Source organism: Opisthocomus hoazin, chromosome 2 (genome assembly GCF_030867145.1).
Source record: "Opisthocomus hoazin isolate bOpiHoa1 chromosome 2, bOpiHoa1.hap1, whole genome shotgun sequence".
Taxonomy (NCBI): Eukaryota; Metazoa; Chordata; class Aves; order Opisthocomiformes; family Opisthocomidae; genus Opisthocomus; species Opisthocomus hoazin.
In genome coordinates, this window is record NC_134415.1 from 130,941,015 (window position 1) to 130,962,527 (window position 21,513).

General features: G+C 59.5%; 2 protein-coding genes across 2 annotated transcripts in view; one reads left to right on the forward strand and one right to left on the reverse strand.

The window, feature by feature from the left end:
* Positions 1-2,821: 2,821 nt before the first annotated feature.
* Positions 2,822-13,821, reverse strand: DNAJC27 (DnaJ heat shock protein family (Hsp40) member C27). Its single transcript, XM_075415084.1, has 7 exons — positions 13,618-13,821; positions 11,549-11,631; positions 10,922-10,991; positions 9,126-9,290; positions 8,462-8,584; positions 6,865-7,025; positions 2,822-4,757 (listed from the first exon to the last, which is right to left on the reverse strand). Exons 1-7 carry the CDS (start codon positions 13,702-13,704, stop codon positions 4,625-4,627), a joined length of 822 nt encoding a protein of 273 aa, XP_075271199.1. The 5' UTR covers positions 13,705-13,821; the 3' UTR covers positions 2,822-4,624.
* A 285-nt stretch (positions 13,822-14,106) lies between these two features.
* The window catches only part of EFR3B (EFR3 homolog B), a 58,874-nt gene continuing 51,467 nt past the window's right edge, over positions 14,107-21,513 (forward strand). Inside the window, exons 1-2 of the mRNA XM_075415088.1 lie at positions 14,107-14,203; positions 15,001-15,054. Of these exons, the coding sequence (XP_075271203.1) occupies positions 15,039-15,054 (16 nt within the window). The 5' untranslated portion in view covers positions 14,107-14,203; positions 15,001-15,038. The remainder of the gene's footprint in view (positions 14,204-15,000; positions 15,055-21,513) is intronic.

The window sequence follows — 21,513 nt, forward strand, 5'->3', positions numbered from 1 at the left end:
TTGGGGTTGGAAGGGATCTCTGTGGGTCATCTAGACCTCTGTGGGTCATCCAGACTTTTCAGATCCAGACTAGATCACAGAATCACAGAATCCCAGCATGGTAGGGGTTGGAACGGACCTCTGTGGGTCACCCAGCCCAACCCCCTGCCCAAGCAGGGTCACCCACAGCAGGGGGCACAGCACCGCGGCCAGGCGGGGCTGGAATATCTCCAGAGAAGGAGACTCCACAGCCCCTCTGGGCAGCCTGGGCCAGGGCTCCGGCACCCTCAGAGGGAAGAAGTTCTTCCTCGGGTTCAGCTGGAACTTCCCAGGCTTCAGTTTGTGCCCGTTGCCCCTTGTCCTGTCGCTGGGCACCACTGGAAAGAGTCTGGCCCTGTCCTCCTGACCCCCACCCTGCAGATATTTAGAGGCATTTCGAAGGTCCCCTCTCAGCCTTCTCTTCTCCAGGCTGAACAAGCCCAGCTCCCTCAGCCTCTCCTCATAGGAGAGATGCTCCAGTCCCCTCCTCATCCTCGCAGCCCTGCGCTGGACTCTCTCCAGTAGCTCCTCATCTTTCTTGAACTGCAGGGTCACCCAGAGCAGGCTGCACAGGACCTTGTCCAGGGGGTCTTGAGTATCTCCAGAGAAGGAGACCCCACAACCTCCCTGGACAGCCTGTTCCAGGGCTCCGTCACCCTCGGAGTGAAGAAGTTCTTCCTCACGTTCAGATGAAAGCACGCTGCTGGGGCTGTCAGTGCGGGGGGGTGTGTGTGTGCACGGAGCAAGGACCCCTCTGCCTCTGGGACCCCCGACCAGAGCCAGGCCCCACCGCAGCCAGGTGCACCCCACGTCCCCGCAGGACTCCTGGAGCTGCGCAGATCCCTTACCCGGCTCCCACTCCTGCGGGTTGCTTCACACCCTCCATCATCACCCTCGAGGGCAGCTCTTCACCACCAGCCTGGGCCAGACCCGGTGAGGAGGAGAGAAATGAGTCAAAGGGCAATTAAACATTAACAGCAGGCGGTCACCGCAGGACAGCTCACAGGGCTTCCTTTGTTCCAAAGGGGGGGAGTTTAATTTATAAAAACAACACAACTTCGAAGGTCACCGGCACCACCAGACGTGACATGCGTGGGTCATCGCCTCCAAACATCCGGTCAGCCCTGTGAACAGGCAGGAGGATCCCCAAGGCCGGCGGCCGGAGTCACCTGGGGAGCAAACGGGAGGGACCGCGCACGGCACAGCGAACCTGGAGAGCCCCCGAGCAGCGGGAACAAAATCACAGAACCACAGAATGGTCAGGGTTGGCAAGGACCTCTGTGGGTCACCCAGCCCAACCCCCTGCCCAAGCAGGGTCACCCAGAGCAGGGGGCACAGGACCGCGTCCAGGCGGGGCTGGAATATCTCCAGAGAAGGAGACTCCCCAGCCCCTCTGGGCAGCCTGGGCCAGGGCTCCGTCACCCTCAGAGGGAAGAAGTTCTTCCTCGGCTTCAGCTGGAGCTTCCCAGGCTTCAGTTTGTGCCCGTTGCCCCTTGTCCTGTCGCTGGGCACCACTGCAAAGAGTCTGGCCCCATCCTCCTGACCCCCACCCTGCAGATATTTAGAGGCATTTCGAAGGTCCCCTCGCAGCCTTCTCTTCTCCAGGCTGAACAAGCCCAGCTCCCTCAGCCTCTCCTCGCAGGAGAGATGCTCCAGTCCCCTCCTCATCCTCATAGCCCTCCGCTGGACTCTCTCCAGTAGCTCCTCATCTTTCTTGAACTGGGGAGCCCAGCACTGGACACAGCACTGCAGATGGGGCCTCCCCAGGGCAGAGCAGAGGGGGAGGAGAACCTCCCTCGCCCTGCTGCCCACACTCCTCCTCATGCACCCCAGGATCCCATTGGCCTTCTTGGCACCCAGGGCACGCTGCTGGCTCATGGTCACCCTGTCGTCCCCCAGCACTCCCAGTCCCTCTCAGCAGAGCTGCTCTCCAGCAGCTCAGCCCCAGCCTGTACTGGTGCCTGGGGTTGTTCCTCCCCGGGTGCAGGACCCTGCCCTTGCCCTTGTTGAACCTCATCAGGTTCCTCTCTGCCCAACTCTCCAGCCTGTCCAGGTCTCGCTGGATGGCAGCACAGCCTGCCGGGGTATCCACCACTCCTCCCAGTTTGGTGTCATCAGCAAACTTGCTGAGGGTGCACTCTAACTCTTCATCCAGGTCGTTGATGAAGAAGTTGAACAAGACTGGGCCCAGTACTGACCCCTGAGGGACACCACTAGTTACCGGCCTCCAACCAGACTCAGCGCCGCTGATGCCAACCCTCTGAGCTCTGCCATTCAGCCAGTTCTCAATCCACCTCACTGCCCACTCATCCAGCCCACACTTCCTGAGCTTTAAACCACTCCAGGCACCGAGATCTCGCCCTCGGGGTGAAGTGCACCATTCAGCAACGGGATCATTTACCCTCCTCAATGGAAAAAAAAATACAGAGAAACAGGTTTGAGGCCAGAATGAAGTGGTTTCCTCCACTAGACAAGCGGGGAGGTTTCCAGTGAACTCCAGAACGCTGTAAAACGTGCGGAACGAGACCCCGTCAGCGTAACTTCCCACAGCCTGCCCTGCTGATCTCCCCCAGCCCAGCTTTTAACGCATCTGGGAGAGGAAAAACGGAGCTATTTGAAACACTAACCTCTTGTGAGCAGCATCTCCCCTGGGCTATTTCTGCACTGGAGGAGCAAAAGGTGCTTCCCAGCAGGACAGCTGATTTCTTCTTCCCAGCAACCCAGCACCAGTAACCGGAGCAAGAGCTAAATGATACTGGTTTTCAAGTCCCTTAACGCCCGCTGCCAAAAAGAGGGAGGGATCTACTGTTGATTTATGCTGTATTTTGAAGGGGAAAATACAGAAAAGCTGCCTGGAAGTGAAAAAAAAAATATATATATTGCACTGACCATAGGAGAAAACACTTTTGAGCAGGGCAGCCTGTGGGGTGGGGTGAGGATACACGCGCACACGCTCGGTGGCTTCCATTCCGTAGCTTGGTGTCCCGACCCTCCCCGCCAAGCAGCATGGAATCAAACCGAGTCCTGACAAAATCACGGGACCCCCAAGGGCTCTCCCGTTCGGTCCCCCTAAGGGCCTGGCAGCCATCACGGCTCCGACCTCCCTCAGGATTCCCAACAGCCAGACCTTCGGCCTCTGCCAGCACTCCTCGGGGCGGGCAGCAACGCTCCCCTCTAAATCGAGACTGCTCAAAGCAAACAGCAGCTGGGAGCTGGAGGGAGCAACCCGCGCCCGCCTGCTGCTCAGCAACCCCGTAACACAGCCAGCCAAGCAGGGCCACGTGTCGCTGCCGTGAGGAGAGGGTTGGGGGAGAACGTGGCCCCTCCGCCGCTCGCCGACCCCGGGATGCGCCGCGGGACCGAGCGAGCCGGCGGATCGCAGGCAGCCACGCAGCTCCGCGGCGCGGGCGAAGCTCGGGAGACGGCGCTGGCCGAGGGGAGGAAGGGCAGAGCAGGTGTGCTGGGGGTTGAACTGCCTCCTCCTCCTCGGGTCAGCACCCTCCTCCTGCCCGCAAAGAGCCAGGGCCACCCACACCCGAGGACAGTCACAGGATCCCAGCATGGCAGGGGTGGGCAGGGACCTCTGTGGGTCACCCACCCAACCCCCTGCCCAAGCAGGGTCACCCAGAGCAGGGGGCACAGCACCGCGGCCAGGCGGGGCTGGAATATCTCCAGAGAAGGAGACTCCTCAGCCCCTCTGGGCAGCCTGGGCCAGGGCTCCGTCACCCTCAGAGGGAAGAAGTTCTTCCTCAGTCCCCTCCCCGGGGCTGGTGGCACCTACCCAGAGCTCGCCAGCGCGGCGCGAGCAGACGGCTCGAGGGCCCGCAGCCTTAGGGGCTCTTCCCGAGGAGTTTAGCTCGGGGAGATGGAAGCAGGCGGTGGCAGGAGACCCTGTGCTGCGATGAGGAGGTGGGAGAGCCCTAAGTCCTGCCAAAGGGACCGTTCTCGGCACCGCGACGGCTTGGGAAGGAAGGGGAACAGGACACTCTCGGAGCAAGTTTGTCCCTGCAGTACCAGAGAGGCTTCCTCAAGCGACCCGCCCTCTTCCTCGCCGCCAAAAGCAGCTCTGTGGGTGTCATCTGGAGGGAACCGAACCATCCCGGTGCTCGGCGGTGCCTGGGCAGCTTCCAGCACGGGCAGCCGTGCAGAGGCAGCTCCGGGATAACCCGGCAGGGCTGACACCACCCTCCACCCACGACACCAACGCTTGCAGGCGCAGCAGCTTTCGGGTCAGACCTCGCTCTGCCCTGGCTGCATCCACACATTAGAGCCAGGCATCCAAACCCCTCCACGGCTGCTAACTCCCGGGAGGCGTAACACAGCCGGGAGGACGGGGACCTCGCTGCTTTCAGCACTTACGCCAACCACGAGCTCGGGCCACGGATGCAGGGAGGGCTCTGGGGTCCCTCTCCCCTCCTCAGCACTCCGTCCCCTGCGCAGCAGATCGCAAGCGCGCTACGGTCCGATGCAGGCCTGCTCCCACGGCCCGTGCTGGGAGCGTCTGTGTCCACGCCAGTGCTAAGCACGAGGAGGAGAGGGGTGTCCCGCGGCCGGGGAGCTCAGCTGGGAAGAGGGGCAGGTTTCCAGCTCGGAGCGGTTCTGTTCCCTACTTGATGTTTTTGAGAAGCGCGGTCCGGGCGTTCACCACCGCTTTGAAGGCGTCCTCGCTGCCAGGAGCCACGCACTTGTCGGGGTGGAGCAGCACGGCCAGCTTCCGATAGGCTTTGTTCACTTCATCCCTAGGAGAGGCGACAGGAATCAGGGCACCCACGCGGCACACAGCGTGGCTCAGCCTTGCCCCAGCTGGCAGAGCACAGCAGGGCCAGGGCCTCCCTCTCTGCTCAACAGCCCTGTGTAGACACTTTTCAACCCTTCCCTCGCTGGCATTAAGGATCTCCAGGCTTTGGAGCTAAGATCAACGTTTTTTCACTCTTTCTACATCACAGGCTTATTTTAACACAGCTAACATTCCTCTCCCATCCTGCACTGGAGGAGATTGAGTGTCTGTTTGATACCCAGCTGCCTCTGGGGATTAACTCACAGCACCTGGGAAGCCAAAGCCCAACGAAACCTTGAAACCAGAGCCTACGGCATCAGCTTTTTGGCAAAATGCTCCCCAACACTGTGGTAGCTGAGCTGTCAGCACCCTGTGCCCACATTCCCCAACTAAGTGATGCACAGAATCACAGAATCACAGAATAGTAGGGGTTGGAAGGGACCTCTGTGGGTCATCTAGTCCAACCCCCCTGCCGAAGCAGGGTCACCTACAGAGGTGATGCTATGGAGAAAGAGCTGCAGAAAAGCACCCAGGGTGCTTCTTGGCGTGGCACGAGCAGAGGAGGGGGAGAACCCATCTCCTGGGGCAGATACACCCTCTCCAGCGCGGGACCGTGCCGGCACAAATGCTCCCACCATGCCAGACACGTGCCCGGGACACGTGCCACGGCGCGCTGAGTCTGAGGCACCACGAGAGCAGAAAGCTGGGAGACAGCGTGGGGGCACACGCACCCTGACTCAGCTTCGCATCAAACCGCCTACGCGCTCCGGGCGAAGGCGCTGCACATCGCTTCAGCCCCTTAAGCCTCGGGTGTCTGGGCCGAGCTGCAGGACAGGAGAGAGGGGGGCACCTCTTGAGGGAGGGGAGACCGCCCGTGCCGGTGATCACAGCACAAACTGCCCCTCAGAGCTGCTGATCTCTCCCCAAGGACAAAGAGGGGCTGGAGGGGGGGTTAGGCTGAGCACCTACACTTCAGGGAGCCAACAGGAGGATGCATGAGTCCAAAATTATCTATGTTATCCAAAAATCTGCTCTCCAGCCCCTCCGTAAGGAGTACACACAGGCAGTCCTCAGAGAGAAGCAAGCCAGGCATAGCTTTGGGAGCTTGTTTTAGCTCCCCAAGCCACACAGCACAACAAGGGGATTCAATATCCAACCTCTTGCACAAGCAACGACCAGTTCCACCTGGCTAGAGGTCCTCTGAGAAGACAAGAGGAAGCTTGTCTTGTGGGAGTACCAGTTCCAGGTGGAAGAGCTGTCACATCAACCCCTTTTTGATAACATGAGCAGCAGCCTTACAGCAGCCCGAAAGCTTCTCCAGGCGTGGAGGGCAAGGAAAGCAAAGCTGGAGCCACTCCAAACACATCTGGCAAGCGAGTGACCGGAGACAGCTCAGCCCAGAGGCAGGACGCAAGGCCTGGCAGGGCTGAAGTTCTCATGTTCATCATCTCCCCTCCTCGCCTCCAGCCTGGCCTGTCTGTTAAAAGGGGAAATTTGGAACGATGGGACATGAAAAACTCAATGTGTTTATGTAAGTTTCTTGTTTTTTTTTTCGAGGAGTGGAGCCAAGGAAATTACTTTCCCACCTTGCATCTCTCACTGTGAAAGCAGAACAGGCACCTTAGTTATGCAGGCCTCCAGGAAAGTTCTGATTTCTGAGAATTCCCCAGTTGTTCTGTGGACTTCACCATTTCTCCCAGGTGAATAAAACTTATGTCTGGCATTTCAGCATAACTGGAGTGGGACACGGAGGGGAAAAGTACTACCTTTGCTCTGGAAAACCAGGAGTTCTGGAATTAGAAGTGCATGTGTGTATCCCTCATGTAAAATCCTTTACCCATAATTAATTCTGATGCTAGAAAATCGAGTTTCAAATCGAAATTTGGTGCCTCAGGACCGAGGGTTTCTTCTGCACTGCTTCAGTTTTGTGGCTAGACACTTGTGCCCAGCTGCTCTATAAACCAAGGTCAGCTTATCAGCAGGCAGGTTGCTAAAAGGCCACAGTCACAACCAGCCTGCCGGGTCAGAAAGGTTACAGCCAGCCAGGCAAACGCCGCAGTCTGCCTCACCTCGTGGCTCCGGGTTTGACCCCCAGCATGTCCCAGCTGTCCTTGCTGTTGCGGATCCTGCGAATGGCATCGGCCTGCTCTTTGGTGAAGCCGACCCCGAGGCTGGAAGGAGGGCGTTTCCCTCCGTTGTCACACAGGTCGATGATGGCGGAGTAAAACGTCTGCGGACACAGGGAGGGGTTAGCGGGAAGGAACGGGCCCCAGAAGCGGTGGCAGGGCATCGGAGATCCCACCACCCCTGCTGACTGAGGGCTCATCCTGCGATGTGAGGGGATCGAGTGCTCCCTCAGTGAGGTTGCAGATGACACCAAGCTGGGCGGGAGTGTCGATCTGCTGGAGGGCAGGAAGGCTCTGCAGAGGGGTCTGGACAGGCTGGATCCATGGGCCAAGGCCAACTGTGTGAGGTTCAACAAGGCCAAGTGCCGGGCCCTGCATTTGGGTCTCAACAACCCCATGCAAGGCTCCAGGCTTGGGGAGGAGTGGCTGGAGAGCTGCCCGGCGGAGAAGGCCCTGGGGGTGCTGGTCGGCAGCCGGCTGAGCAGGAGCCAGCAGTGTGCCCAGGTGGCCAAGAAGGCCAATGCCATCCTGGCTTGGGTCAGCAATGGTGTGGCCAGCAGGACTGGGGCAGAGATCATGCCCCTGTACTGGGCACTGGTGAGGCCGCAGCTGGAGTGCTGTGCTCAGCTTTGGGCCCCTCACTCCAAGAAGGACATTGAGGGGCTGGAGCGTGTCCAGAGCAGGGCAGAGAGGCTGGGGAGGGGGCTGGAGAACAAGTCTGATGGGGAGCGGCTGAGGGAGCTGGGGCTGCTCAGGCTGGAGAAGAGGAGGCTGAGGGGGGACCTCATCGCTCTCTGCAGCTCCCTGACAGGAGGGTGGAGTGAGGGGGGGCTGGTCTCTTCTCCCAACTGACTAGTGATAGGACGAGAGGCGATGGCCTCAGGTTGTGTCAGGGGAGGTTCAGATTGGAGATGAGAAAAATTTCTTTCCTGCAAGAGTGGTCAGGCCTTGGCCCAGGCTGCCCAGGGCAGTGGGGGAGTCCCCATCCCTAGAGGGGTTCAAACACCGTGTGGATGTGGCACTTGGGGACATGGTTTAGCAGGCGTGGGGGTGTTGGGGTGACGGTTGGACTTGATGATCTCTGAGAGCTTTTCCAACCTTAATGATTCTATGATTCAGACAACTGCTGAACGCCCACACTGGGTCCGTGATACCCCGGTCTTGGGGGGAACTGGTCCCTGCAAGGACCACGGGACAGATTGAGGAGGAGGCCAGGTCCCGCCTTTATCTCAAACTCACTTCAGTTTAGTACTAGACCTGAAAAGGTGACACCAGCATCTCTGCATCGTGTTCCCAGCGCAGCGAGAGGGATCACCAGCTCTGAGCCAGGCAATGCCAGGGCCAGCTCAGGACCGGGAGGAACAAAACCGATCCGAGCTCAACAGCTACAGCTTCCTCAGGGCAGCATTTCACTGGGAAGACACCTCTGGGGAAGCGGGCCAACAGGTTTTGTGGGATCCAGGCAGTTCAGGGGATATTCTGCCATGAAATCCTGGCTCCATGCAGCATCTGTGCCCTGGGTGCTTCCACTCTGCCTCACCTGAAACATCTCATTGATCCCTTCTCCTGTTTGCGCCGACGTCTCGAAGTAAAGAAAGCCCCGGCTCTCAGCCCAGAGCCGCCCCTCGCTTTCGTCCACGCTGCGGTGCTTGGTGCAGTCGATCTAGATGGGGAGAAAAGGCAAGAGGTCAGAACCCAGCCAGGGTCTGCAGCGGCAGCTGGAGGGACACAGCTCCAAGGTTGCTTGTCTGTTGAAATTCAATGAGGTTTTGAGAATTTGGTGGCCACACTTCAGTCAGGAAGGGATCGAGTAGAGGCTGCCTTTGAGAATTTATCTAGTCCAGAGACAATGTCACCTCTGAAGATATTAAAAACCTGCCTGGACGAGGTCCTGTGCAGCCTGCTCTGGGTGACCCTGCTTCGGCAGGGGGGTTGGACTAGATGATCCCCAGAGGTCCCTTCCAACCCCGACCATTCTGTGATTCTGTGAAGTGTGGCCACCACATTCTCAAAACCTCATTGAAATGTGGTCTCCAGTGCTCCTCACACACAGATCTGGCTCTTGGAAAGACTTCCCTACAACCTACAACCTTTCCCTTGCTGCAGCTGGAGCAAAACAGCTTGGGCTTGGGCTGGGAACACAACAAGCCCAGAGGGCTGGAGATCAGGGTGGCACCGCAGCCTGGCTCCCCACCACAGCCCACCTTGTTTGCACAGACAACGAAGACAACGTTCTCCATGTTCCCATGGGGGCCCAGCTCCTGCTTCATCTCGGCCAGCCACGTGTCCAGCGCGTCAAAAGACTCCTTTTGCCCGACATCGTAGACCAGGATGACCCCCTGCGTGTCCTTGTAAAACTCGTTCCTCACCTGTGGAGACAACGGCAGGGCGCTGGCACCAGCAACAGCCAGGCTGAGAGCACAGGGCCCCGCGGGTTTGGGCGATCGCCGGCACCTCCTTGGTTCTGTGATAAAAACCTCAGCTCCACACAGACAGAAGACCACAGAAAAAGGACAGACGGGGGATCCCAATTAATACCTGCACTGTGCTGATGTATCAGCCTGTAAAATGGCTGGGATTGGGAAATGGCTGAATGGCAGAGCTCAGAGGGTTGGCATCAGCAGCACTGAGTATGGTTGGAGGCCGGTAACTAGTGGTGTCCCTCAGGGGTCAGTACTGGGCCCAGTTTAACTTGTTTAACTTCTTCATCAATGACCTGGATGAAGAGTTAGAGCGTACACTCAGCAAGTTTGCTGATGACACCAAACTGGGAGGTGTGGTGGATACACCAGCAGGCTGTGCTGCCATCCAGCGAGACCTGGACAGGCTGGAGAGTTGGGCAGAGAGGAACCTGATGAGGTTCAACAAGGGCAAGGGCAGGGTCCTGCCCCTGGGGAGGAACAACCCCAGGCACCAGTACAGGCTGGGGCTGAGCTGCTGGAGAGCAGCTCTGCGGAGAGGGACTGGGAGTGCTGGGGGACGACAGGGTGACCGTGAGCCAGCAGCGTGCCCTGGGTGCCAAGAAGGCCAATGGGATCCTGGGGTGCATGAGGAGGAGTGTGGGCAGCAGGGCGAGGGAGGTTCTCCTCCCCCTCTGCTCCCTCGCCCTGCTGCCCACACTCCTCCTCATGCACCCCAGGATCCCATTGGCCTTCTTGGCACCCAGGGCACGCTGCTGGCTTGTGGTCAACCTGTCGTCCACCAGGACACCCAGGTCCCTCTCCACAGAGCTGCATCCTTCTTAACTTGCGGGGCCCAGAACTGCACACAGCACTCCAGGGGAGGCCGCACCAACGCTGAAGACATCGGGATAATCCCCTCTTTCTGGTCACGCTGTGTTTAACGCACCCCAGCATGAGGTTTACCCTCTGGGCTGCCAGGCACGCTGCTGGCTCCTGCTGAGCCTGCACTCAGCCAGCACCCCCAGACCCCCTTCTACGCAGGGCTGCTCTCCAGCCACTCCTCTCCTGATTTACACTGTGCCCGGAGGGGTTTTTTTGCTTTTATTTCTCCCTGCTTAGTTATATTTTAGTATAAAACCAACTATACATCAGAGACACACTACACATTTACAAGTACTAAATGCTGAAAACACAAACCCAAACAAAGCAGCTAATTAGTGTCAGGGGAGGTTTAGATTGGATATCAGAAAAATTTCTTTCCTGCAAGAGCGGTCAGGCTTTGGCCCAGGCTGCCCAGGGCAGTGGGGGAGTCCCCATCCCTGGAGGGGTTCAAAAACCATGTGGATGTGGCACTTGGGGACACGGTTTAGCAGGCGTGGGGGTGTTAGGGTGACGGTTGGACTTGATAATCTTAGAGGTCTTTTCCAACCTTATTGAATGTATGAGTCTATGATGCTATGAAATGTACTTTCATGTTTCCCACTCCCAAACCCAATTTCAGGCAGAGCTGAGGAAAGCTGACGGGTGCCAAACGCTTCTGAGCCGGGTGGGCTGAGGGCAGCCCTGCAGCATGCTGCCCGGAGCCAGGTCTGCCTCACCTCGTAGAAGAACGGGTGCCCCGCCATGTCGAAGATGTTCACCTTGATCTCTCGGTCTTTGACCTGCACTCTGAAAAAGAAATGGGAAAGGCTCGAGAAAGCTCAGAGCTCGCACAAGCTGTGCCCCTGCAGGAACATCCCTTATCCCTGCCAGCCCTCTGCAGAGAAAGAGCTGCGTGATTGGGGTCAGAAAAATCAGTATAAGTTCTGAGTGCTGGGGTTAAGTGGCCAGAAAACTGCCCCTAGAGCTGGTCAGGCAACGAGGACAGCACCAGCTCTGGATATAACGTGGTAACAGGGAGCTACGCTACTGGAGGAAGGCTGGGGGTTGGACTAGATGACCTCTAGGGGTCCCTTCCAACACAAAACTTTCTATGATTCTATGATTATGCAGATTATCTTATTATTAAAGCCGAAATGCAGATTATGCCACGGAATCTAAGCAGCCTTGGTAGAGCCAAGGCTCAGGGCAGCGTGGTCCCTGCACATCTTCCCTCTGCCCCAGTGCAGACCAGTGCCCCCAGCAGCAGGCGCCTTGCCCAGGCCCCAGCAGACCCATGCCTGCCATCTGCAACCACGCTGCTCATCTCACTCTGCTGGGAATTGCAGCTCCTCGCTGCCACTTACTTGGTGACGCCGTAGTCGATACCAATAGTTGCCAGGTATTTGGGAACGAACCTCTTCTCACAGTAACGCTTTATAATGCAGCTCTGGGAGAAAGGAAAACAGAGACTCTGAGCAGGAAGGCACTGTACACCGTAATATTCATATTAATATGGAATTTTCCAACAGCTCCCAGCGAGCTGGATAGCTGCAAAGACATCAGCTCTGCCATAAGTCCCTAAACCAGCTAATTAACCCACAACCGAAGCACCAATCTCTACCAGGAGCAGTTTTGTTTCTGCAAGAGAAAGGAAAAGCCAAGATCCCAGCCCCTGAGCACCAGTTATTCCTTACCTGTTTGGAGACAGGAGTGCCAAGGAACTCTGATTTATTCCCCTACAGAAAACATCCAGCCTGGAGGAGCTGCGTGTTCAGGGGCCTGGGGGCAGCCAGCTCCCCAAAAGCCATGAAGAACATTTCGGCAGCCTGAGAAGCGCTTTCAGGGTCACACCAGGTCCCTCCAGTCCCGCTTCTGCCCCTCACTGGCAGAGATACAGCTTAGGGAGAGCAGAGGAATTGGCTGCTATTGGCCAAGAGATAAATGCCATAAGGATAAATCACAGAATCACAGAATGTTAGGGGATGGAAGGGACCTCTGTGGGTCACCCAGTCCAACTCCCTGCCGAAGCAGGGTCACCCAGAGCAGGGGGCACAGCACCACGTCCAGGCGGGGCTGGAATATCTCCATAGAAGGAGACTCCACAGCCCCTCTGGGCAGCCTGGGCCAGGGCTCTGTCACCCTCAGAGGGAAGAAGTTCTTCCTCGGGTTCAGCTGGAACTTCCCAGGCTTCAGTTTGTGCCCGTTGCCCCTTGTCCTGTCGCTGGGCACCACTGCAAAGAGTCTGGCCCCGGCCTCCTGACCCCCACCCTGCAGATATTTAGAGGCATTTCGAAGGTCCCCTCTCAGCCTTCTCTTCTCCAGGCTGAACAAGCCCAGCTCCCTCAGCCTCTCCTTGCAGGAGAGATGCTCCAGTCCCCTCCTCATCCTCGTAGCCCTGCGCTGGACTCTCTCCAGTAGCTCCTCATCTTTCTTGAACTGGGGAGCCCAGCACTGGACACAGCACTGCAGATGGGGCCTCGCTGGGGCACCTGCTGCCTCTTCACCCACTCACTCCGTCCTGCAAGACCCTTCTGGATTTCCTTGCTGTCAGCGAGGCATCCGCCTGCCCCGAGGGAGGTGCCAGTAGTTTTAACAGGACTACGTTTATTTAGCAAACAACAAAAAAGGGCAGCACCTCAGAACCCGGCTGGGAGAAACACCGCCCTGGAGAAGAGCTGGGTCACCGAACGGAGCAGGGGGAAAGCGGGCTCCTGGGGCACCCCTGCCCAAAGCCAAACCGGGGAGGGGCGGGATCCCCCCGGGCCGAGGGCCCTCGAGGAAGGCACCAAGGCCTGGACCCGCCCTTCCTGCCCTCAGGCGCTGCACTGCGGTAAATGCGGCTGCAGGCCCGTCACGGGGGGTCCCTCGGGGGGAGGCGGACGCGGGAACGGGCGTTCCCCAGCAGCCGGGTGGCGGAGGGAGCCCCCCCCCCCCAACACACAGCGAGTGGGGAACGCTCCGGGGCCTGCTGGGGCCGCGGGGCAGACCCCGAACGGCACCGCGGGCCGGGCCCCTGCGCACCGCCCGACCGGGCCGAGCCTTCCCCGGGCCTCCGGGTAAGGAGGAGACCGGGCACGGAGGAGGCCGCTGCCAGCAGAGACCGCGGGAGCCGCCATGATGGGCGCCGCCATGACACCCGCCTCCGGTTGCCTGTGGAAGCGTGCTGCCCCGCCCCCATAGGCCCCGCCCCTTTCCACTCAGCCAATAAAACCCGGCGTTTAAGCGCGCGGGCCCGCCCCCGAAGCTGTCAATCTTCCACTCGCCTCAACCTCCCGCCTCGCACTGCACGGCGGTGCCTGCCCCCGATTGGCTCCCACCGGCCGGCACAGCCACCAATCCACGGCCTCTCTAGCAGAGCGCCAGCTTGAACCCGGCTTGCCATTGGCTAGTTGACCTGCCCGCCAGCGCCCGCCCGCCAATCGCAACGTCTCACCTTGCCCACCTCCGCGTTGCCCATGGAGATGACTTTAATCCGCAGCGACTTGCGCGTCTCTTTCCGCTTCGGCGGGGTCCCCTCCATGGCGGGCCGGGTCGGGCTGAGGCGGCGGGAGGACGGCGGGAGGGAGCGGGGCAGCGCGGCGGGCCCGGCGCCGCCCTCACGGCTTTGCGCCTCCGCTGGCGAGAGCCTTCCGCCCCCCCGCGACCCCAGCGCGGAGCTCTCGCGAGAGTTGGCGAGAGCTCTGGTGCGCGCCGCTCCGCCAGGGGCCGTTACCGTCCGGCAGGGGGCGCTCGTGAGGGGCAGTGCTGAGGGGACCGGGCCGGGGCCGGGCCTGGGTCTCCCGCCCGCCCCGGGGCTCGGCAGTGAGGGGCCGGCCCGGGGTCCCCCGGCCTCCTCGGGAGCGGGGCAGAGCTGCCGGCTCCCCTCCAACCCTCCCGGCTGCCCGCAGCACGGCCCTGCCCCGTCCCGCCGGCTCCCGGGTGCGGGGTGTTTGCCTTGCGTTGCTGGGTACCCCCGGGCCGTCCCGCGGGCCTTGGCCGGGCTGAGCTGCGAGGCCTCGTGTGGCCCTGGAGAGCTCCAGGTAGAGCAGCGAGGACAGGCTGAGGGAGTTGGGGCTGTTCAGCCTGGAGAAGAGAAGGCTCCGGGGTGACCTTAGAGCAGCTGCCAGTGCCTGAAGGGGCTACAGGAAGGATGCAGAGGGGCTTTTCTCAAGGGTGTGTGGCGATAGGACAAGGGGGAACGGCTCTAAACTAACAGAGGGCAGATTGAGATGAGATATTAGGAAGAAATTCTTCGCCATGAGGGTGGTGAGGCCCTGGCCCAGGTTGCCCAGAGAAGCTGTGGCTGCCCCCTCCCTGGCAGGGTTCAAGGCCAGGTTGGATGGAGCTCTGAGCACCCTGGTCTGGTGGAAGATGTCCCTGCTGATGGCAGGGGGTTTGGAACCAGATGAGCTTTAAGGTCCCTTCCAACCCAAACCATTCTACGATTCTATAAAGCAGCTGGGGGTTCCATCTCCCGGCACCCACAACCTGCTCCCCCCTGCCCTGGGGCCCCGCGGGGTGAGGAACGGGCCGGGCTGGGGAGGTTTGGCTGGAAGGTCCTGGTTTGGTCTTGGGTGGAAGGTGTTGGGGTTGGCACTGAAGCAGTTCTGGGGGGGGAACAGGCCCTGCTTGAGGGCGAAACAGGTTCTCGAGGGGAAGGCGTTGCTGGGAGAGGTAGCCTGAGGTGACACCAGAGATGGCGGTGACCGCATGGCACCCTGGGACACGGCCCGTGGGGTCTGAGCGGAGGGGTCAGTCCCCGTGTGGGGGCTAGCCTGGGGCAGGGCCACCCACAGGGACCCTCAGTGTGAATAATGTCTTTAATCACTCCTTGTAGCCCAGCGAGATCCTGTCAAGAAGGGGAGCCTTTGCAGCATGCCTCGAAGACAAGGTACCAGGAGGGGACACGCGGCTCGGGGGGGATTTGAGGCCCCCTTCCCGGGTGGGTCACAGCCACCTTTCGGTGAGGAGATCCCCAGGCAGGGCCCACGTGGTCTGAGCATCTCTCAGCTCTCTGGGGACTTGATAGAGCCAGACGTGGGAGGGGGTTTCCTTGGTTGAGGTGCCCTGAGCTTAGGGATCCTGTGACCCCTCCCCGCCACGTCCTGCCGGGAGCATCTGTGACTGGCGAGAGCCCCAGTCTGGGAGTGGGGGTGGCAGAAGTGGGTGCTGGGGGTGTTGGGGTGGGGGGTCTCTAGTGTGTGCTGTGGACCTGGGACGCTGGCTGTCAAGTCTGGCTTCCTCCCAGCCTGCGAAGAGATGCTGCTTTTTGACGGGGCCGTTATGGGCTATTTGGGATCTTCTGCCTCGTTATCTGTCTCATCAGTCTTTGCCAAGAGAGTCCTGCCTTATCCATCTCTGGGTGCTTTATGGCTCCAGCTCTGCTCTTCATCTTCACGTCGCCTTATCTTTGGCTTTGTTCTCCTTTGTTATCTTCGGTTCGTTCTTCATCTTCCCGCCGTCTGGCTGCTGGATGAAACCAGGCCCGACACCTCTGTGCTAATTTCAGCTGATTCCTTTAACCCTTCCTCCACTGGTCCTACACGTCCATGTACAGGCATTCCTGGTCATACAGGTGTTATTTTTTCTTACAAATCCGTCAGGCAGCTGATTTGGTGTTTTCAGCCCTTTCTCCTTGCGATGCTAGATGATCTTCAAGGTCCCTTCCAACCCAACCCATTCTATGACTCTCTGATTCTGTGCCACTGGGAACATCCTCGCCTTGGCCCGGGGCACCGTCCCTGTCCCCGAGCCGTGGGGGTTCCCACCTGCTCAGCAGCGAGGTAGGAATGGGCTTGTAATTCCCGCTGCCACGCAGGAGGCAAGCGCTGCCCTGCCCCGATCCCCACGGCGTGAGAGAGATGAGGTTGGGGTTTTCTTCAGGCGTTTCATCCTGGGCCAAGCATGTCCTTTAGTTTGTTTGGAAAAGAGGAGAAAGAATCACAGAATCACAGAATGGTCGGGGTTGACAGGGACCTCTGTGGGTCACTCAGCCCAACCCCCTGCCCAAGCAGGGTCACCCAGAGCAGGGGGCACAGCACCGCGGCCAGGCGGGGCTGGAATATCTCCAGAGAAGGAGACTCCACAGCCCCTCTGGGCAGCCTGGGCCAGGGCTCCGGCACCCTCAGAGGGAAGAAGTTCTTCCTCGGGTTCAGCTGGAACTTCCCAGGCTTCAGTTTGTGCCCATTGCCCCTTGTCCTGTCGCTGGGCACCACTGGAAAGAGTCTGGCCCCGTCCTCCTGACCCCCACCCTGCAGATATTTGTAAGTATATGTTAGGTCTTCTCGCAACCTTCTCTTCTTCAGAATGAAGGTCATTTTTTTTTCCCCCATTTTGGTTTTGCTACCAGATGTAAAGCCCTCTGTGGGGTTTTCTCTGGGGTGGGAGGAACAGAGCCCCTCTGTGCCTGGACGGGAGGACGGGGGCAACAGCTCAGCACCGTGCCGACTGCTTCACCGAGTCTGGGCAGCCTAAGGGCTTATTGGAGGTTCGGGATGTGGTAACAGACACCAGACCAGCAGCTTTAGGGATAAACAATTTATCTCTAAATAACAGTACAGTAATAAATACAGATCAGTAGTGTAATTAACCAGGTCATAACAAGGACAAATCCAGTAATTCACTAATACAGGGCTAGACTTAATATGCGGGTGTGCAAAGCCTTACACAGCCATGGCTGGCAGGCAGGGAGCAGAGCACGGCGTCTTCTCCGGACAAGCAACGCGGATCGGCTGAGCAGGCTTGGAGAATCCCAGATTCCCTGACAGGAACAGCCCTTTTCAATTGGTGACCCACCGTCACATCCCTCCCCTGCTCCGTTTCCGTGCCAGCTCTGTCCTTGGCACGCACGGGGCCCGGAAATGATGCGTGAGGCAATGCTGGCGTTGCGTTTTACCCCGTGTTTGGTGGGGAAAAGGGTCTTCGTCTTGTCGTGGTGGTGCGAGGCCAGGAGCGGTGGCAACGCCTCCCACCTCCATCACAGAATGACAGAATCACAGAATAGTAGGGGTTGGAAGGGACCTCTGTGGGTCATCTAGTCCAACCCTCCTGCCGAAGCAGGGTCACCTACAGCAGGCTGCACAGGATCTTGTCCAGGCGGGGCTGGAATATCTCCAGAGAAGGAGACTCCACAACCTCCCTGGGCAGCCTGGGCCAGGGCTCCGTCACCCTCAGAGGGAAGAAGTTCTTCCTCATGTTCAGACAGAACTTCCTGTGCCTCAGTTTGTGCCCATTGCCCCTTGTCCTGTCACTGGGCACCACTGAAAAGAGCTTGGGGGTGTCAGCCCTGGAGAGGAGCGTGGCCACGGAGCGATGAAGGCTTGCGTTGAGTCAACATGGTTGTGTGTCGAGAAACCATCAGACCAGCGTGGGCCAAAAGCCAAGTGCAAATATGTAAAGAGGTGATTACAAGAGGTAAGAAACTGCTCAAGATAAGGGTAGCAACTGAGGGATGAAGTAAGATGTTGAATATTCCCGTAGCGACGGGGAGACCACCGTGAAAGGAATTCCCACCAACCACGTTTGACTGGTTTTGGAGGATCTGCGTGATCTGTGGTGGACGGGTGTTCATGTTTGTTGTGCCTGCTCCCTCCCCCTGCTTCGACAGCCGATGTGAGGCTGCGTGCTGCACAAACTCTTCCTTTTGAGATTTGGGGTACGGGGTGTCCTTAGTTGGCAGTACTTGACAAGCAAGAATTGGGGCAGGATAGTTAAAATCCCATCCAAGTGACGGATACGCAGATACCCTAACGTAGGTAAAGTATAGCTGTACGTAGCGTCAAGGTCTACAAAAGAAGATGAAGATGGTGATGAAGCCGTTCCGGCCGCACACGCGTGTTGTCTCGGCGTGTTTATCGGGTGCGTTAGGAAATGGCGGGCTCCCCGAAGGCATTAAGACGTGTATCGGGGGCTCGAAAGGGATTTCCTTCACGTGGGAACACCAGTCCTGGCTCGGGGACACGAGCTTCGGTGTCTCCTGATCCCCAGCCTTTCATCCATTACGAGGAGAGGCTGAGGGAGCTGGGCTTGTTCAGCCTGGAGAAGAGAAGGCTGAGAGGGGACCTTCGAAATGCCTCGAAATATCTGCAGGGTGGGGGTCAGGAGGACGGGGCCAGACTCTTTCCAGTGGTGCCCAGCGACAGGACAAGGGGCAATGGGCACAAACTGAAGCCTGGGAAGTTCCAGCTGAAGCCGAGGAAGAACTTCTTCCCTCTGAGGGTGACGGAGCCCTGGCCCAGGCTGCCCAGAGGGGCTGTGGAGTCTCCTTCTCTGGAGATATTCCAGCCCCGCCTGGCCGCGGTGCTGTGCCCCCTGCTCTGGGTGACCCTGCTTGGGCAGGGGGTTGGGCTGGGTGACCCACAGAGGTCCCTGCCAACCCCTGCCATGCTGAGATTCTGTGATTGCACAGGAGAACCATCATGGCACAGGAAGAGCCTGGCCCCGGGCATCGTGCAAGCAACGTGGCGAGTGTGCGAGAGGGTGTGCGAGAGGCCGTGCAAACACCCCGAGGCCGAGTGCCGGCGTGCGGGAGCAGCCAGGGCGGGCTGGCCCGTGGGCTCGGGGCCCAGCTCTGCCCCGGGCACGTGGCTGGGGATGGGATGCACGGCTCGGTGCCGGAGACCCCGCTGCGGTTGCCGCAGCAGCTCCGTGGCCATGGAAACAGCTGCGGGAGAGCAGGGGTTTGCGAGGAAGGAGGGAGCAGACGGACCCGGGATGGACGTGTCTGACAAAGGAGGTGCCTGGGGTGAGCAGCTCCTTGCTGTCCTCCCCCAGCACCCACTGACCAACCCTCTCTGAGCCATCCCGGAGAAGGATCCAGAGGCTTGGGGCGCAGCGCTCCGTCTCGGTGTCCCCCTTGCCCACCCTTCCCGCCGTGCTGAGCTCTGCACAGCGTTCCTGATCCATAGGAGGGGACGCGGCCGCGTGTCCCGAGAGCATCCCAGGCACCGAGGGATTTGGCATCGCCCCTTGCCTGCTGGAGAGGGGAGGGGGGCTCGGATCCCTCTGCGCCAGGCTGGAGCGTGTCGGGGTCCCTGCTGTGGCGATGACAGGTAGGGGCTGAGGGCCAGCGCTGACGGCGCGCAGGGTTGGACTCTTCTCCACCCTCATCTTCTCCATGAATCAGGAGGAGCCGCGTGCTGGAGGCAGCCTGTCCCTCTGCCCCAACCTCCACGGATCCATCCCGACGCCGAGCAGCGACGCTCGTGTCCATCCTTGCTCTTTTGAGGGCAGAAATTCTGCCGGGCTTTTCCAGCAGCAGCAGCTTTTGGGGTTCAGAGCGGCCCTGCGTGGTTTGGGTGTGGGCTGGGGGGGGGTCTCGGGGCTTGTCGATGGTGGTAGGGGCAAGGGTTGCTGGGCTGGGGGGGATTTGCCACGTCTGCTTCAGGCTCTTTCTTCATCGTCAGGTTTTACTCTGAGGCTTTTAATTAGTGATAAAAACGATTTTGTGACTGCTTCTGGGGCTGGGCCTGACCAGGGATGCTGGGGAGCCCCGTCCCTCGTGGCTGCTGTCACGTCCCCCGTGAAAGCCCTCCAGCCCCCGGGGAGCACGGCTCTTTGTGCGGCTGCTCCGCAGCCCCGGGGAATCGGCAGCGCAGATTAACTCCCGAAATGTTTTAATTAAAACATAATTTCCCGGCGAGGATGATTGTGAGGCACCAGATATTGCCTAATTAGATGATCCAACCCGGGGGTTTTGCTGCGTGGGAAGAGACGCAGCGGAAAGCTGGCGGAGGGGGAGATCTGCGGCAGCCCGGTGCCAGCACCTCCCCGGTCCCCCAGCCAAGGTGTCCTGTCACCTGGAGCCGTGTCCCTGTCACCTGGAGCCGTGTCCCTGTCACCTGGAGCCGTGTCCCTGTCCCCAGCCATGGCCCGGGCCAGCAGCTTTGCTTTGCTGCGTCCCTCGTGCTGGTGGCAGGGTCTGGCGGAAGGAGGACTCGGGCTTTGCGGACAGAATCACAGAATCACAGAATAGTAGGGGTTGGAAGGGACCTCTGTGGGTCATCCAGCCCAACCCCCTGCCGAAGCAGGGTCACCTACAGTAGGCTGCACAGGACCTTGTCCAGGCGGGTCTTGAATATCTCCAGAGAAGGAGACTCCACAACCTCCCTGGGCAGCCTGTTCCAGTGCTCCGTCACCCTCAGAGGGAAGAAGTTCTTCCTGATGTTCAGATGGAACTTCCTGTGCCTCAGTTTGTGCCCATTGCCCCTTGTCCTGTCACTGGGCACCACTGAAAAGAGCTTGTCCCCATCCTCCTGACCCCCACCCTTCAGATATTTGTAGGCATTTCTAAGGACCCCTCGCAGCCTTCTCTTCTCCAGGCTGAACAAGCCCAGTTCCCTCAACCTCTCCTCACAGGAGAGATGCTCCAGTCCCCTCCTCATCCTCGTAGCCCTCCGCTGGACTCTCTCAAGTAGCTCTTCATCTTTCTTGAACTGGGGAGCCCAGCACTGGACACAGTACTCCAGATGAGGCCTCACCAGGGCAGTGTAGAGGGGAAGGAGAACCTCCCTCCTCCTGCTGGCCACACTCTTCTTGATGCACCCCAGGATCCCATTGGCTTTCTTGGCACCCAGGGCACACTGCTGGCTCATGGTCAACCTGTCGTCCACCAGGACACCCAGGTCCCTCTCCGCAGAGCTGCTCTCCAGCAGGTGACGGGTCGGTCTCGCCGTGCGTGGGACACGGGGTGGCTGTGGGGCAGCTGTGGGACAGGTGTGGGGTCCCAGGGCACGAGGGGCTCCGGCACAAAGTCCCCGAAGTTGGCCAGGCCAGCTGGGAAAATGGTAAAGGAGAAAACGTGGTGCTGCACAGAGCTGTGCCGTGTGTCGCTGCGCTGTATGCTGCTCGGTGCCGTGCTGTGCCGTGCCACGATGTGTTGTCCACCAGGCCAAACCACGCCAAACCCTCCTGTGCCAGGCTGCGCCGTGCCAAACCGGGCTGTGCCGTGCCAGGCTGTGCCGTGCCGTACCCGTCTGCTGCGGCCCCACGCACGCTGCCTGGCACACCGGGTGCTCCTGCCACCCTCCTCCGGCTCGTCCTCGAGTGGACCCCGAAGACTGGGGTGCATCAAGCAGAGTGTGGCCAGCAGGTTGAGGGAGGTTCTCCTCCCCCTCTGCTCTGCCCTGGGGAGGCCCCATCTGCAGTGCTGTGTCCAGTGCTGGGCTCCCCAGTTCAAGAAAGATGAAGAGCTACTGGAGAGAGTCCAGCGGAGGGCTGCGAGGATGAGGAGGGGACTGGAGCATCTCTCCTACGAGGAGAGGCTGAGGGAGCTGGGCTTGTTCAGCCTGGAGAAGAGAAGGCTGAGAGGGGACCTTCGAAATGCCTCTAAATATCTGCAGGGTGGGGGTCA